General features: G+C 40.4%; 1 protein-coding gene across 1 annotated transcript in view; it reads right to left on the reverse strand.

The window, feature by feature from the left end:
• Positions 1-16,609, reverse strand: part of cacna1db (calcium channel, voltage-dependent, L type, alpha 1D subunit, b) — a 54,265-nt gene that overhangs the window by 22,658 nt on the left and 14,998 nt on the right. The window contains 13 exon segments of the mRNA XM_067394146.1: positions 869-956; positions 1,036-1,142; positions 1,340-1,399; positions 1,690-1,819; positions 2,975-3,102; positions 5,462-5,465; positions 6,624-6,783; positions 7,633-7,753; positions 8,103-8,310; positions 8,683-8,908; positions 10,264-10,421; positions 10,755-10,781; positions 10,952-11,036. Coding sequence (XP_067250247.1) covers positions 869-956; positions 1,036-1,142; positions 1,340-1,399; positions 1,690-1,819; positions 2,975-3,102; positions 5,462-5,465; positions 6,624-6,783; positions 7,633-7,753; positions 8,103-8,310; positions 8,683-8,908; positions 10,264-10,421; positions 10,755-10,781; positions 10,952-11,036 — 1,502 coding nt within the window.

Here is a 16,609-nt window from a genome sequence, read left to right on the forward strand (position 1 = left end):
ATACAGGAAGTCTCTGAACTCACTTCCTCCTCACTACAAAAAGTAATTATAGAAACCAAACTGCAGACCCGCAAATGTACCCACCCCTAAACTTTACGCTGTGCTACGCAAATTGTGATTGGTCACTATAAATGTGAAATGTGTTAACTAATTATAAATGATAAAGTAACCAAACCAGGTAAATAAACTGACAATTACAGCTCTGCAAAGAAACTGTTGATAAGAGATGTGCAGAGTCGACTACGCTGGATCTGTGTGAAACATTATAGAATAAACCATCATCAGAAACTGTGCTTATTACATGACTACTTATCATATAAATACATAAATGGCCACAAAATGTTGATCTGCATTGAAATGCTTTCATTACATGAGAAAAACGAAAGCCACGCAGAAGACCAATGTACAGTGAAATATTGTTGTTTTGAAAATATTTCACTGCAGAAAGCTGCAATTGTTCAGTTATAATGAAGTTTCCGATGTTATTACATGTGGCTTTCAACTAATGCCTGGACAGAATGCTTTTGGCTTTTTTTGTGCTCAAGCATTACAACTGTATTCAAAACACATCCATGTGTTACAGTAGACACATGTTTCCTATGCCAAAATTAAAACAGTGGGCATTTACATTAAAGCCTTAAAGGAATTGTAGCAGCGTTTCAGAATAGTCCTAACACCGTGACTACACCAGACGCGACAAGGCGACCTTTGCAAATCCATTTGTTCTTTGTGTCAGAAATAAAATGCGACATCAGACAGAATCACTGATTATAATGCACCACTTGCGTCTGGTGTAGACACTGTTTCACGGTTTTACATCTGGTGAGCGTCACATTACGCTTGTCACAGAGAGACAGAAGTGCCTGACTTTGAGTCCTTTGGCTCTGTTGATGGCTCTCAGAGGTCGAAGTACACGCAGAATCCTTAAGATCTTCACCACTGAAATGGCCGAAGATCTGCAGACAAAACGCACACAGCGAATGTTGAACACTGACTTCAAACGTGCCGGACGAAATAATCCTGACATGTACGTACTGTATGCCGAAGGAAACGAGAGAGACTCCAACCACCAGCAGATCCAGCAAATTAAAGTAATTTCTGCAGAAAGCCCCTTTATGAAGGAAAGCACCAAACGCTGTCATCTGATGAACACAACAGAGACCAGTGAACTAAACAAGCATCTACAACAGTAAAAGCAAGAGTAAAACTGAAAATGACTCAACAACACAAATAAGAAATGAACTAGTGAAGCATAATCTGTATAAGCTGGAATAGGGTTGAAATGAGGGTTATAATCATGTTTTATAGCGTGCAAATGGAAAAAGACAGGAGTCTTTACCTTCAACAAGATCTCCACTGCAAATATAGCGGTGAAGGCATAGTCAAGATAACCAAGAACCTGCAGAGAGAAACGTGACACACGTGAACTGACCGAGAAATACAACAGACAGAACAGAGTCAGTCCAAGCCCACAGTGCCTCTACTGTCCGTGAAGTTTCAAAGCATTAATGTCTTTAAGCCCGTTTAAGTTAACAGACTAAACTTTTGGGAGTAAGTCAAACTCAAAAAGCCCATGTTTTTCTACAGTGTGGCGAAGGAGAAATATTCTTGAGAGTATCCAGACTCATCTGGAGGAGCCCATCTTCCTCTGATCTGTTTGATTGTTGGGGTTTTTCTTGGCTGTCTTACAATGTTTCTGGCAGAGAAGTTACGGATGGGGTCCTCGGCTGCCAGCGAGACGGAGCTCAGCATGATGAAGATGAGGATGAGGTTGGTGAAGATCTGATGATTGATGAGCCGATGGCACGCCACACGGATCCTGCGTTACAGACAGAGGCCAGACGGACAACAGTGTGTGAGAATGAACAATGTGGCAATGCAAAAGACCTCGAGCTGTCTCCATAGATGATGTCTATGTGGCTCTGTACTGTATGCATTCAAAAACATCTCCCGTGTTTCATAAACACACCAGATCTGAATAACTAGTTCAGTTACAAAAAAGTTTAAATCATTGTTTTAATAATCTTTAGTCATGCTTTAATGAAGTACACTTATTCTGACGTTTAGCAACATACTAAAGCATTGATTATCATTTTAACGGCAGTGCGTTGATATTACATTGAAAGTAAATATATTTTAAATGTGCTAACTGCAACTTCATTGTTACAAATGTGTAATTACAAATATATTTAAATACATGACATGCAAGTTTCAAAATAAATGATATTAGAGTATATTTTGCATGTCAGTACATTCTGCTAAACATCTGCCCTTATATCCACTGAGGAAAGACAGTGTTTTCAACCATGAACAAAAGCACTTGTGATAACTCTTATTTTTAAAAGAAAATCTTGCTCTTTTTCTCTTCTTTTCTGCATTTTCACTTACGATGTAGCTTGTGTACTAATCTAGTTTCTAATGAGAAATGAAGAGAACTTTCATGACAATGATCCAAAACATCTAAATCAACAAATGAATGGCTTCAGCAAAGAAAGATGAATGTTTTGGAATATAAATATTTCCAAGTCAAGATGTGCTAATCTGATAGACTGAGATCTGTAATAAAGTGCATTAGTTCAGGGGCGCGCACACTTATTCAGTCATTCGAAGTCTTTAATTTTTTATCTTTTTTTCTCTGAAATGTGTTTGGTTTTCAGTGGCATTGCATTGGGTGTAATTTTTACATTAAATGTGCAATAGTTCTGATATGATTTATTGATGATATTTAATTTTTTACATCACAAAAAACAGCTGTTTAATAGGGGTGTGTAGACTTTTTATATCCACTGTATATTAAACTTGAAATTCTGTGCTATGAATATTGTTGGCACTTATTATAAAACTGCTTTTGATGTTGCTTCGTGTCCACTAAATGAGTAAATGTAAAGACAGTCATGCTGGTTTGTAATGAAGGTGAGTAAATGATGGCAGAATTCCCATTTCTGAGAGGTTTATGTTAGTATGTGTGACGTACGGGTTGGAGTTGCTCAAGATGAAGAAGGCGCTGCCCTCTGGGATTGGTGGCATCTTTTCTCTGAGGCTCAGCTCTGACAGTCTCTGTGGCCTCAGCCTCGATGGCACCTCGGGCTCTTCCTCCTCATCCTCCTCTACATACACACACAATAACAGTGATCAGCTGACAACACGGGAGCTCAGGTGATGAGAGGTAAATACTATTAGAGGTTTACCTGAGGAGTCAATCATTTCCTCAGCCTGATCCTGATCAGCCTCCTGATCACCAGACGCCTGCAACAAATAACAATAGTGATAGGCACAGTAATATTAGTAATAATAGTATAAGTGATATTGTCTAGCATATTTTTTCTTGTTTTATTCATAAACTCACTTTATTTGATTTTTTTCCCCCTTTATATCTTTAGTCATTTTCCTTCTAAAGTAAATGATTAAATGAATTAAAGGGGTCTTTGGTTATGATTTCACTTTTTTAGCTTTAGTTAGTGTGTAATGTTGCTGTTTGATCATAAACAACATCTGCAAAGTTACGACGCTCAAAGTTCAATGCAAAGGGAGATATTTACTTTTACAGAAATCACTTTTTAAGGACTACAACAAATGGCTGGTAGGAACTACAATGAGCTTCTTCCCAGGTTAGACACATTCCAAACCCTAAAATTTACATAAACCCCGCCCCCGAGAACACACCACAAAGGGGGCGATGTTGGGCTGCTTTAGAGAAGAGGAAGAGTTGTTGTAGTCGAGTGTTGTTGATGCCGTCATTTTACGCCGGACTGCTTCACAAACGAGGGTCAATTCAACACAAAAGATGAACATGACGGCACATGCTAGTGGATGAGTTGAATCAACTCCACAGCAACTACATCAATTTATCCACTAACCATTCAGAAACGTCTAAAAGTTGTAACTTCTTCCTGAGTCTCTCCATCAGTGTCGACTCCGGTTTGAACAATGTAAGGCTGAACACTTTCCTCATTTTGACTGAGTGAGATTCTCCAGCTTTGTTGTTGTTGAGCTGTTAAAGCTCCGCCCTCTTCTGGAGCAGCAGCTCATTTGCATTTAAAGGGACACACACAAAAACGGCGTGTTTTTGCTCACACCCAAATAGGGGCAAATTTGACAAGCTATAATAAATGATCTGTGGGGGATTTTGAGCTGAAACTTCACACACACATTCTGGAGACACCAGAGACTGATATTACATCTTGTGAAAGAGCCAATATAGGATTTATCAATATTTGTAATGGAAAACAAAAACATCTCAGGTTATGACTGTAACAATGGTTCCCTGAAAAGGGAACAAGATGCTGCGTCAGAGGTTTTTGATACTATGGGAACTCCTCTGTGTGATTGCGTCTTGAAGCACATGTGAAATCAGTCCAATGGCGTGACGGAATGTCATAGGCAGGTGATGTTATGACTAGGAAGCTATAAAGAGCACCCAGACCAAACAATGTCAGCTTCTGATAGGCCGAAGCAAGTAGGTCACAGACACAGTGGAAGTATGGCAGGGCGATGCAGTGTCTTGTTCCCTTTTAAGGGAACCATGGTTACAGTCATAACCTGAGACGTTCCTTTTCGAGGGAACTTACTCTGCGTATGAAGTTTATGACACTATGGGAATGTTTATACCAACTCTGCTGTACTGACAAGTGCCTGTCTTGTGTGAAATCAAGTAAGCACAACTAAGACAACACCATCTGGGAACCCGGGTTGGAGCCCAGATTTAGGTTGTAAAACTTGACGAATGTGTGCGGAGAGGACCAGCTCGCCACATCAGATACCTCCTGAAGGAAGCCCCTGATAAAAAAGGCTTTAGAAGCCACCATACTCCTAGTTGAATAGGCCTGGACAGTTAAAGGTGAAGCCAGGCCAGTGGACCCATATGCAAGAGAGATAGCCTTGACTACCCAATCACTCATTCTCTGCTTCGATGCTGGGTACCCCTTCCTGGGTGACCCAAAACACACGAACAATTGATCAGTTTTACGCCACAGGGCAGCTCTGTGGACATATGCATCTAGTGCCCTGACTGGGCAAAGCAGATTCAATTTCTCCTGGTCCGACATCCGAAAGAGAGGAGGATATGATGTCTGCAACACACCACATTAGTGGGGAACTTGGGAACATAAATTGGTCTACGGTAAAGAAAGGCCTTCACCATGCCTGGTGCAAACTCCAAACGTGAAGGGGATACAGACAGGGCTTGTGTCTCGTATTCTCATGAGAGATGTAATAGCAAGAAGAAACTAGGCTCTCAAGGTCAGAAGCTTTTCTGGAACCTCCTCAATAGGCTCAAAGGGAATTGCCGATAGACCCTCCAAGACCACGGCCAAATCCCAGACTGGCACCCATGTGTGAGTTGCAGGCCTCAGCCTCAAAGCACTATGGAGGAAATGAGATACCAATAGGTCTATACCCAAAGACACAGCACCCAAAGGAGTGTGGGAAGCAGCTATGGCCACCACATAACCCTGCAGAGAACCGCTCTGGCAGGAACTCCATCACTGTACCAACCAGGCAGTGAACTGATGATTCCCACACCATGAAGTGAATACTCTCCGCTTCTTCCACATAACCAAGGTACAAAGGCATGGGGATGGAGGAGCCAGCAGCGATGAAGAACCAGGCAGAGGAGGTTAGAGGGTCGAGGACGAGGGTGGGATCCATTTCCAGGATGTCAAGCTCAACCATTACTCCCTCCGGGACAGACATGTCTATGTCAGACTCCACTTCTGGCTTAGGCTCTGGGACAAAATCAGCAGGCAGACTCTAGCCCCGGTATGGGACCGTCCACTGCTTGGATGTCTTCAGAGAGCATAGGCTCTGGCTTTGTGTTTGTGGCAGGCTTTGGCTTGGGCTCAAGTCCAGTGTCTGTGACGGGAAAGTGGGAAATTTCCGAGGTGTGGTCCTCGAGGGAACGATCATCCTGGGTGAGGAGGAGGAGGAGGCGAATGGCTAGGATATCCATATTACAATCTTCTCTAGGTCCTGTTTTCTGTCATGTCAGAGGATGGTGATGATGAAGGAAGGAGTAGGAGATGGATATAATTCCAGCCATTTTATTAACAAAAACCAAAAACAAAGAAGGCAATACAAATATAAACTCAAAACTCAGGAGTAGGAGACAGCTTACTTGCTCAGTAGCATAAAAACAATACAGGACACTGAACTGCAAACAGAGGAGGGTCTAAATACACAGAATAATGAGGGGCAAAACAAGGCACAGGTGGGGACTAATCAATCAACTAATGGGTAGCCATAGAAACAAACTAGAAATGCGAACAAAGGAAACGCAAACAAAAACAAGGGAGTGCAAACTACAAAGTCCATGAAAACAGAACTTTACTGAACATATGAAGATATTTTTTTCTTATTTTGAGAATAAACTCAATTCATTTTGATACATTTTTTTCTGAATAAAAATAATTTTGATATTTGTAATGAAAAACAAGCCAAAACTACTAAGAAAATCATTTTTCATTATTAAACAACTTATTTATTTCATTGTTCAGATGACTTATTCCAGAGAGGCATGTCATGCATATAAATATCACCCACCTTAAAGTTTCCACCGTCACCGTCTCTCTTGAATATGCTCATACTCCTGCACAAAACACAGTCTGTATGTTAGCAGGCATTTGTACTCAGTGTCCGAATGAATCTCTTCTCAGGGCATCAGAGACTGGTGTTACCTGCTCTTTCTCCTCTTGTTCCTCTTCTCCTCCTCTTTCTGGGCAGAGTTCAGACTTTCAGCATCTGCCAGGTTATCCACAGCAATGGCCAAGAAGACGTTCAGTAAGATGTCTGATCGGATGGGTTAAGAAACTAAAAGGAACACATAATGTTCTCTCTGAATAGATATACATAAAACCAAAGATATCCAATGGACCTCTGAACATAATGTGTAGTCCTGCGTTTCTGTGGCGTCAACACACCTCAGTGCTCGAGGAGTTCCTTCATTGTTCAACTAGCTAGTTAAAAACATGCAAGATTCTCCTCCAGCTCCACCGTGACAGTAGCTCGTCTGAAGGAGAAAACTGAACGTACAGTAGCAGTTCCAGAAGATGTCGGTCCCTGTTTATATTACATCGTTAACTACTGTGCATTTGAGTATTTTGATAAATGTCATTCTGAAACATTTACATTTGTGCTCATTTTTCTGACAGGGTAAGTACAATGTAACAACATGCAAGTAAAAGTTGGTCCAGGTGTCTGTAATGCAACATGTACTTGTGTTGCGTAAAGAAATGCGGTCTGACACTTATCAGAATGCAACAATGTGTGAAATCAAGATTCATACTCATGTTTTTTCGCCCCTTTATTATTATTTCATTGCCAGTATCTTTTAATATACACTACTGCTCAAAGCTTTGGAATTAATGTTTTTCAAAGTCTCTTCTGTTCACCAAAACTGCAATTATTAATCTAAAATACAGTAATATAAAAATAAAAAATATTAATTTTAAAATGCAATTTATTCCTGTGATCAAAGGTGAATTTTCAGCATCATTACTCCAGCCATTACTCCAGTCACATGATCCTTCAGAAATCATTCTGATATGATGATTAGGATCATGTGACACTGAAGAAATCTTATACAGTGAGGACTTGAGGTCATTTTGTCACAAATGTGCTGAACAGAAGGAAAGATACAGTTCCCACAGATGAAGAGGATGATGAAGTAGATGCACACGAGCATGCCTGAGGAAGAGGGGCCTCCATACGCCATGATCCCATCATACATCACTGTATTCCAGTCCTCACCTGTCAGGATCTGATGCAAAACACATAAGAAAAATGTACGTATTCATAAGTGGGTATTTGATAAAAGCAGTAGCTGGATGGATAAGCTCCATCTGAAACTATTCTTGAATAATTACACATGTTGCGTTCAAGTTCATGTTCATGCTGTAAGCTATCCAAACCTGATATCGCCCAACAAACTGTATGTATCCCATGGTGCTTCAAAGAACAGCACAGTTAATCGCAGGACATTTGACTCTATGATACTTGTACTTTGAACAAGCAGTGTGTGTAAATGTACATTAATGTTCAAAGTTAAAGTTTGTGGTTAGTAAGACTGATCAAATGTGACATTCACACACACACACACACACACACACCTGAAACACAGTCAGCAGGGCTTGAGGGAAGTTGTCAAAAGTGCTTCTTTTGGTAACAGTCTCGTCAAAGTTGAATTTGCCGCCGAAGAGCTGCATGCCGAGCAAACTGAAGATGATGATGAAGAGGAAGAGCAACAGCAGCAGGGATGCAATGGACTTCATAGAGTTCAACAGAGACGCCACCAGATTACTCAGAGACGCCCAGTGACTACAAACAGAGAGAGACGCAATACAAACTCAATACACACAACCACCACGATATTTTAGTTATTTGTCACATAAAACAAAACGTGTTACAACAATTACAAGAACTTTGTAGAGCACTAAACGACAAGCACAAACAAAAGCACTGTTTGCTCTCTGTTCTAGTTTGTTAGCTTACTTTTGTAAATGGTTCTGTGGTGACACAAATTCTGACAAAAATGCAATTTTATGCATCAACTATCCACATATTTTTATTTGAAACGTCCTATAATTTCACAATGACGTCAGAGAAACAAATAATGTCAGAGTCTGGTAGCAGTGTTGTTATCAGTATCATCATGCTATGATGACAGCTGATCACTGTGCCGTTTCTCACCGCGTGACTTTAAAGATCCTGAGCAGCCGGACGCAGCGGAACACGGAGATGCCGAGAGGAGACATGATCTCCAGCTCCACGAGGATCGTCTCCACGATGCCTCCGCACACTACGAAGCAGTCGAAGCGGTTGAAGAGCGACACAAAGTATGCCTGGAGCCCCAGACTGTACATTTTGATCAGCATCTCACATGTGAACAGCGCTAACAACACCTTATTCGCCACATCTGCAGACAAACACAAAACAACCAAGACAAGCGGTCAGTTCGGACAAAATTGTCATCGTTTTTGTCAGTAATCAAGCTTTACTCATTTTTGGTGTGGTCATCAATGCTTCTGTTTAATGCATATTTTATTAAATTCATGCTACACTTACACCTAACATTGATATTTTTCAAGAAAAAATAAATTTAAGTTAATGGAAAAAGTATTTTTACATTTATTCCAAAACAATAACTATAAAAGCACAGTATCAAATTTCATATTTCATATTTCATATTTATTTTGTTTGTAAATATTCAACTATATCAGTTATATATTAGTTTATACCATGGTCTGTCTGAATACTCAATTCTGATTGGCTGGGAGGTGTGCATTAAAGCCATTTAAAACCATATTAATGCGCTACTGTCATTGAAGCGCTTACACACACACACACACACACACACACACACACACACGAAGAAGACAGAATGCTAGCTCTGATGTGTGGTAGCTGATGAAAATAACTACCATTTTTATCCTTCCAGTCAAATATTGCGCTGCAAACATCAATAACAACTTTAATTTGTCAATGCTGGCAAATGACCGTGGTATAAGCAGGATAATCCATAGCTAGCTGTGCATTAAACCACTGAAATGATGGTCGCAGACAAGGAGATTCACTATAAATTTACTAAACTGATATATAACTGATATAGTTGAATATTTTCAATTACTCTTCCATTGACGCCATCATTTGTTCAGTCAAACTGATGCGTGGAACACGCACGTCAACAAGAGGTGGAATTTATCGCACAAACCAATCATAACCAATTACATCCAATCATAGCGCGATGGAGACATTGCCTCCTCTCACATGACTTTCCCCCATTCATTCTCAATTACCCCCCACTAAACCCACCGCACGCCGGGCTCTGATGCTTTTCTATGGTTTCCTATGAGAGCAAAGGGAGGCATGACTCCTGCTGTAACTTCACCTGCAGGTGTCGCTGTTGGGCAGTGTTCCTTTAGAAATACGAGTGACTTGCGCTCTTATTTAATGTCATAATTTGTAATATTTGTGTTGTTTTATATGTAATATGAATTATTTTCTCATCCTATTTTTTTTTAGGAGGCAGTGCCTCCCTTGCCTCCTCGGAGGAAACGCCCCTGGTTCAAACTCAATGGGCTCAGAGAGACGAAAAAAAAAGAAAAAAAGTTTAATGTCATATTTCATCATATTTGCATAGTTTTATTTTTGTACTATGGATTATCGCCCCCCCCCTCTCCTTTTTTTTGTTTTTTTTTTGTTTGAGGAGGCACCGCCTCCAGGGCGTAAAGTAAAATCAGTTTCAGTGAGTGTCTGCTGTGCGTTTCTCACCCTGGACCTCCGTGAGCCAGTCGGGCTGGTTATAATGCTCGGATGATATCGTGAGTGTATTCAGGAACACCAGCAGAATCACCAGCCAATAGAAGACGGTGGATTTCACCACAGCTCGGCACTTCCTGCGACAAAACCTGTTCCAGCAACGCCAGCGGCTGCAGAGACAGGATGTGATTGGACGGCACTGTGAGTGACACATACTGCACATGTTCATCTACACAGCTAATATATGTGAGCACATGTTTAGTGTGTCCATGCATGCATACGGTCAGATGACTGTTCAAAGCACATCAAGCGTTCATTTAATGAAAAGCAAAGCCCATGAATGTATTGATTTCAAACACAACATACACAGCAAGCATCGAAGCCGACACATGTCAACATTAAGAGCACATACACACCGAGGTGAAATGACATCAATAAGACAACAGCAAACACACATGCAAGACTGGAGCTGAATTCAGCTGTGAACACACAGAGCTACTGACCTGAATTTCGACTTTGTCAATTTCTGACTGGAAAAGTGAAAAAAATGGCATCATTGCGTGCCACACTACAAGCTGACGAAAAACGTCCAGCAAGTGGTTAACATTTCATTAAAGACACAAGAGCTGGGAGTTTGTGCACTGTAGATACAAAAGGGTGTGAAAAACTGTATGATCAGATATAAAGGTGCGTCGCTCACCAGACGCGCCCGCAGCAGAGGATCTTCTCACTCTCTTCCGGGTTCTCTGTGTTCACGGATTCAGACTCACTGATGGGGATACTTGCTGCAGAGACACAGGAAACACACACATGAGGACAAGACAGCCACTGTAATGCACAGGGAGTTACAGGCCATCTAACATCTAATGTTTACATAGAGACACAGCCTCTCTAAACCACACTCTAACGGTCTGTGAATTGGTTGCTACTTCACAAAGAGGCACAAAGCTGCTTCCCAAAACCTTCACCCTCTCTGTTCCTCTCTGGTGTAAGGAGCTAACAACCTCAATATTTACCACTAAAGTCAGAGGGAAATGATGAACACTGCTGTAGAAGTACCTAACCCTGGTTGTAAGCCTAAACTTGATATAACTGTAAACTTGTTTGTAATATTGATCAAGGAACATGTTGCACTGAACTCAATCTACTGAACGTTCAGTCTCTTCCAAATAACACTGTAAACTACACAGGGAACACTTTTTTTTGGTACATTAGAGGTTGAAATTAAAAACAGAGCTCTAAAAAAAAAGTGTTTTTTTGTAGCTAACTAATGAACTGTGAACACTGGATAACTTTCCTTAGGTAAATGTAATGTTAACTGACATATTGTTCTGTAACTGACATAAGTTATTGATGTCTTTCCGCAGTTGAAGCACTGATTGAGCGATTATATGAGACGTGATACATTTCAGTAAGTTGTACTGTATATTTCAACATTCCTTCTGATGTTCATTCACGCCTCATTGTGCTATAACTTGTAGTAAAGTGGAAGAAAATACTCCACTTAAACAATCTGTCACGTCACATATAAGAGCATCAAAACACCATTTAACGTTTTAATTCCATTATAAAATGGACAGAAGTAACAAAACAGAGCTCTTTGCGATTGGATGTTATTGTCACGTAGACTGCCCTAAATTCAACACAAGAGAGATTTTTCGCAGTTTGACACATTTTTCTCCCTCCTTTTGATTGACAGGATATATTCACTGATCACTGGCTGTTTTTAAACAATCAGCTGATGGCCGATTATAAAAATACTTGCGATTATTGGCAGCTTCTTTTAGCATCCCTAATTTAAAGTACACTTGTGTTATTTAGGAATTATTAGGGAGTAAACGTTTCTGTGCTATGGTATATTACTGATAAAGAACAAAGAACACCTGGACACAATTACAAGTGGAACCAGGAACAGAAAAAACAGGAAACAGTGAACAGAGACCAAACATCTGAAGGTAAGACATCAGGGCATGTCAGAATCCAATATTTGTACAGCAACCTGTTCATTGAAATGCCTTTAAGTTTTGAAGGTAGCACAGATGTATCCTCGTCCGCCTATGATATCCACAATCCTGTGAATGTGTGCGATTCGTTAAATTAGTTTCAAGATTCACACACTTTTTCCATCAAAATGAGTGAATGGTAGAGTATAGGTTGGAAATGTCATCTGCTAGTCAGGGGATAAAATCACATGAATGAATTATAGAGACAAGGCAATATTCACATATTCATTGGCTCATACATTACAGATCCCATACAGCCCTATTGATCTCCTCCTGGAACATTGTTCCAGTAGATTGTGGCCTATTTGACAAAAATCCCTAAATGGAATAAATCATTTTGATTCAATTTGAATAATCTTAATTTCAAAGAGTAACAATATTATTTGGTATCTCTTTATTGTAAGGTGACATAGTTACACGTAACATGTACTTACTATAGTGATATTTACTAATATAGTAAATTATGCATACTTGCAAGTAACTAACCCTAAACCAAACCCTAACCGTAACTCTACAGTAAGTACATGTAATTAATTAATATTATTCAGTACTTATTTGATTAAGTATAATGTAACTACGTCACCTTAAAATAAAGGTTAACCGATTATTTTTCTTACCCCACTGGCAGATCATTTTGCTTTTTTTTTTTTCCAGAAAACATGGTATAAATGTACAAGTTTGATGAAGCGTGCAAATATGCGAAGGGTGAAAAACAAGAAATGTAACTATATTTAATGTGAATAGACTATTACTTACAAATACAGTTAAACAACAAACATATGCACTTACAGGGTTATTTGTGCTTTGTCTCTTGCTACTATATTCAGTGCTCAAAGTGGGCAGTACTGGCACACAGAACTGGCACTTTCATATTTTAATTTTTTGGCGTACATTTGTTTTTTCTTGCGCATGGCACCTCTTACATGTTGCCCGAAACCGAAATGCAAATTCAGCCGAGAGGACGAATCGCCACTTCCCCCGGAAGTACCAGCACTTTTTTCCCACTTCAAGCACTGACTATATTCAATGAATTGTTGTTTTCATTGAATATGTTGTGAAGTATATGATATGCTGGTCACACTCAAACACACACACAGAGCAAAATTTACCCTGAGTCTCAGTGGACTGACTGAACCAGCTCGAGTTTCCCGTGCTCTTCTCGTGGGTGAGATCGCCCAGCATCACCCCTTCAGTTCACATGCATTCAAACAGAGAGCAGCTATGAGCGTCTACTGCACAAAAACACAGCAGCACTACAATACTACAACACTAGAGACAGACAGAGAGAGAGAGAAAAGAAGGAAATGAGAGAAACAGGACGGACACAGAAGGTGGATTTGCGGTTCTGACTCACTATAGAGCAACATAAAGCAAAGGCTAAAGAGAAAACTACAATCACACTCTTACTACAAAGCAGAGCTACATACACATTTGCTAATGCATGGTGCATAATAATGAGGTTTGCAAATAATTATTATTAATTATCAAAATTAACTACCATTTTGACATTTTGGATGGTAGATTTTCCATCAAGGAGTTTTTGAGTTTTTGATCTATCAGTAAAATGGAGTTCTTGCTTTTTACATTTACCAAGCTCTTTTTGGTGGATTTCCATTTATTTGTCTCTCATAACGTCAAAAACATTGCGGTTTCCTTTTAGAAGTGGAACTCAACACTGCATCTTGGATTGATGCTATGGTGAATGCCATCAGCGTGACCGGTGTCTGAAGCATGTGTGCCAAACACAACATTTTATTGGCCAACGACAGTGCGTATAAGACGGTGCCTGTAATACACATCATCAGCTCTTTTGTCTTCAGGAGCCACTCGTATGTATGCATGTGCAAGACAAACACTCTCAAGAAAGCTGGAACTTTATTCTTCTTCGATTCTCTCCCGAGGGATGTAATCTAGCATTTGCACAAGCGTGTCCGACTCTCGAGGGAGTTGTGAGAAGTTCACTGTGAGAAGCTCTACCCATGCTTGACTCTCTCTGAGGGATGAGAGTTGGGACCTCGCGGCTTGAGTTCCGCAGTCAGTGGTCAACAGGTGGAAAATGTCACACAGTTCACATATCTGGTAACATACAAATCTCAGATGGAAGGTGCACAGCTGATATCTTACACTTAATCAGTCTGGCTGCTTCAGCAATGAGGTCTTTTCAGACCCTTTGAAATCAGCAGAAGTTCCAGCTTAGTACAAAACTCTGGTTCTATTACACCTGCCTCCTGTGATCCTCCTGTACGGCTCCGAGACTTGAACTCTTCAGTTGCATGATGCCAAAAGACTACAGTCTTTCACATGGGCTGCCAGTGTCAAATCCTGCATATTCGCTGGTTCGACCTCATAACAAATGCAGCTGTCACCTTGCGGACCCGCCTGTCAACAATCACTGGCATAATCCCTTGTCATCGCACAGCTCTGTTCGGACATGTGGCCCCACTGGGAAGTCATTCTCCTGCCCCTGGTGCCCTAGCCTGTGCTGTTGCCCGCTGTACTGAAAGACGTGCTCCTAATGATTGAAGAAGACCACCTAGTCACCCACACCAAACATGGGTTCAGCAGATTGGTGATGGTTCCATTTCCTCCCTTCTACATGAATGGAACCTTGCCATTGGTTGCGGTCATTCAACTTGCATGTAGAGATGAGCAGCACTATGAGCCACCGCTGCTCAAGTGGCTTGATGATGATGCTAAGCAGTGCTTGATTGCTTATGTACGCCGGCACGTTTTTGGCAAAGACACTTCAATTTAGGTGGTAAGCTGGGCATATGAGGACATCTGGCTTCCTTCACATGCCCCCCAAGGTGAGAGTGGCATTGGTCAGTAGTAGCAGACGGAGGTTGTCTCTCCTGCTCCGCTCTGATACCTTTTTCCAAGGTTGAGCTATATTCTCCCCTATCTTAGGGTCTGAGTAGAACTGTGAATGGGTTGCTTAGTAAGGTTGCTTAGCAAGTTAAGGGTCGATGCAGGACAAACAGAGTTATTTTGGGAGGTAAAGATTCCCTCCCTCCCCTCATTCATTTAAGTCCCTTTCCACTACTGTTGGGTATTGAAGTAGGGATGTATGCTCCCCTTTAACATGGGTGCTTCCATGTTCAATACTATAGCGGGTCCTGGAAGAAGTGCCTTTATTCAAGTCAGGGTTGAGCTGCTCTCCCACAGTGTAATGTTTTTTTTTAAATCCAGGATAAGCTCCCCTGTGGCCTGCTTGGGGTTAGAGTATGGTGGATGAGAGCAAACTGCAGCCGGCCTTGTTCTTGTCTGGACATAACTTCCCTCTGTATGGCCCTGAGGGTTGGAGTTATGTAGGGTCGTATAGTTTCTCTCTACTTCATTTACCTCTCTCCCCAACTACTGTTGGGCCTTGAAGTAGGAATATAGCTCCCCTTTGGAAGGCTCTACTATGGCCCTGATTTGACAATGCAAACATGCAGAGGAAGTTCACCTGTGGGCATCCCTCCTGTTGTCTGTCAAATACTATCATGGTCTGGTGCTAAATGAAAAAAATGATGTGATAGCTATAGCAGGGCTTAGGGCAGGGTTGAGCTGCCTCCCTCAGTTACATTGGGTGTTCAAGTTGGACCTATGCTCCCCTTCAGTTCTTTGGGTTTTTTTAGAGCCCGGGAGATGAAAGTTATTGGGCAACTGCAAAATTATGTCCTGCTCTTGTTTGCCTTCTTTCATGAGTAAAGGATGGAGGCTCCACCTTGGAGGAGTGGCAATAAATGTTTAAAATGTTTTTATGTTTCTATTTATGTAGTTATTTATTTTAATTTATTTTAATCAATTGTAATAATTTATTATTTACATATTTATTTTAAATTAAATAAAATGTCATTTCTTTATTTGATGTATTTTAATCTAATGTAAATATTTAAAATTTTTATTTTTTATTTATTTTATATTTTTATTTTAATCAAATTTATTAATGTAGTTAGTTTAATCTTATTTTTTTTTATTTATTTTTTTTACACTACTTTTCTCTAAACTTTTCCAAGGAACCACTAGCACACATTAATTTCCTCTACAAATATTGGTATTAAATAAAAACAACACACCAGTCGACTGCTAGAATGAACACACATGCTGTACAGGTACCATGAGTCCTGTGTTCCTCCTGCTTTGTATGCAGCAAATTTGTGATAAAATTCAAATTTTATTCAAATTCAAACTTTTACTGTGCCCCACAATCCACTTACTGACTCATACTGCGTTTAGACTGAACTAAACCAGCATTACTCACACAAAACACAGCTGGTTTTGATGGATGGTGGATGCATAAACTGCTGCACAACGCTTAAATCTGACTAACATGGAATTGTTGTCAGCATTATTGATTTGATTCCAGTATG

The sequence above is a fragment of the Chanodichthys erythropterus genome, chromosome 9 (assembly GCF_024489055.1).
Source record: "Chanodichthys erythropterus isolate Z2021 chromosome 9, ASM2448905v1, whole genome shotgun sequence".
Taxonomy (NCBI): domain Eukaryota; kingdom Metazoa; phylum Chordata; class Actinopteri; order Cypriniformes; family Xenocyprididae; genus Chanodichthys; species Chanodichthys erythropterus.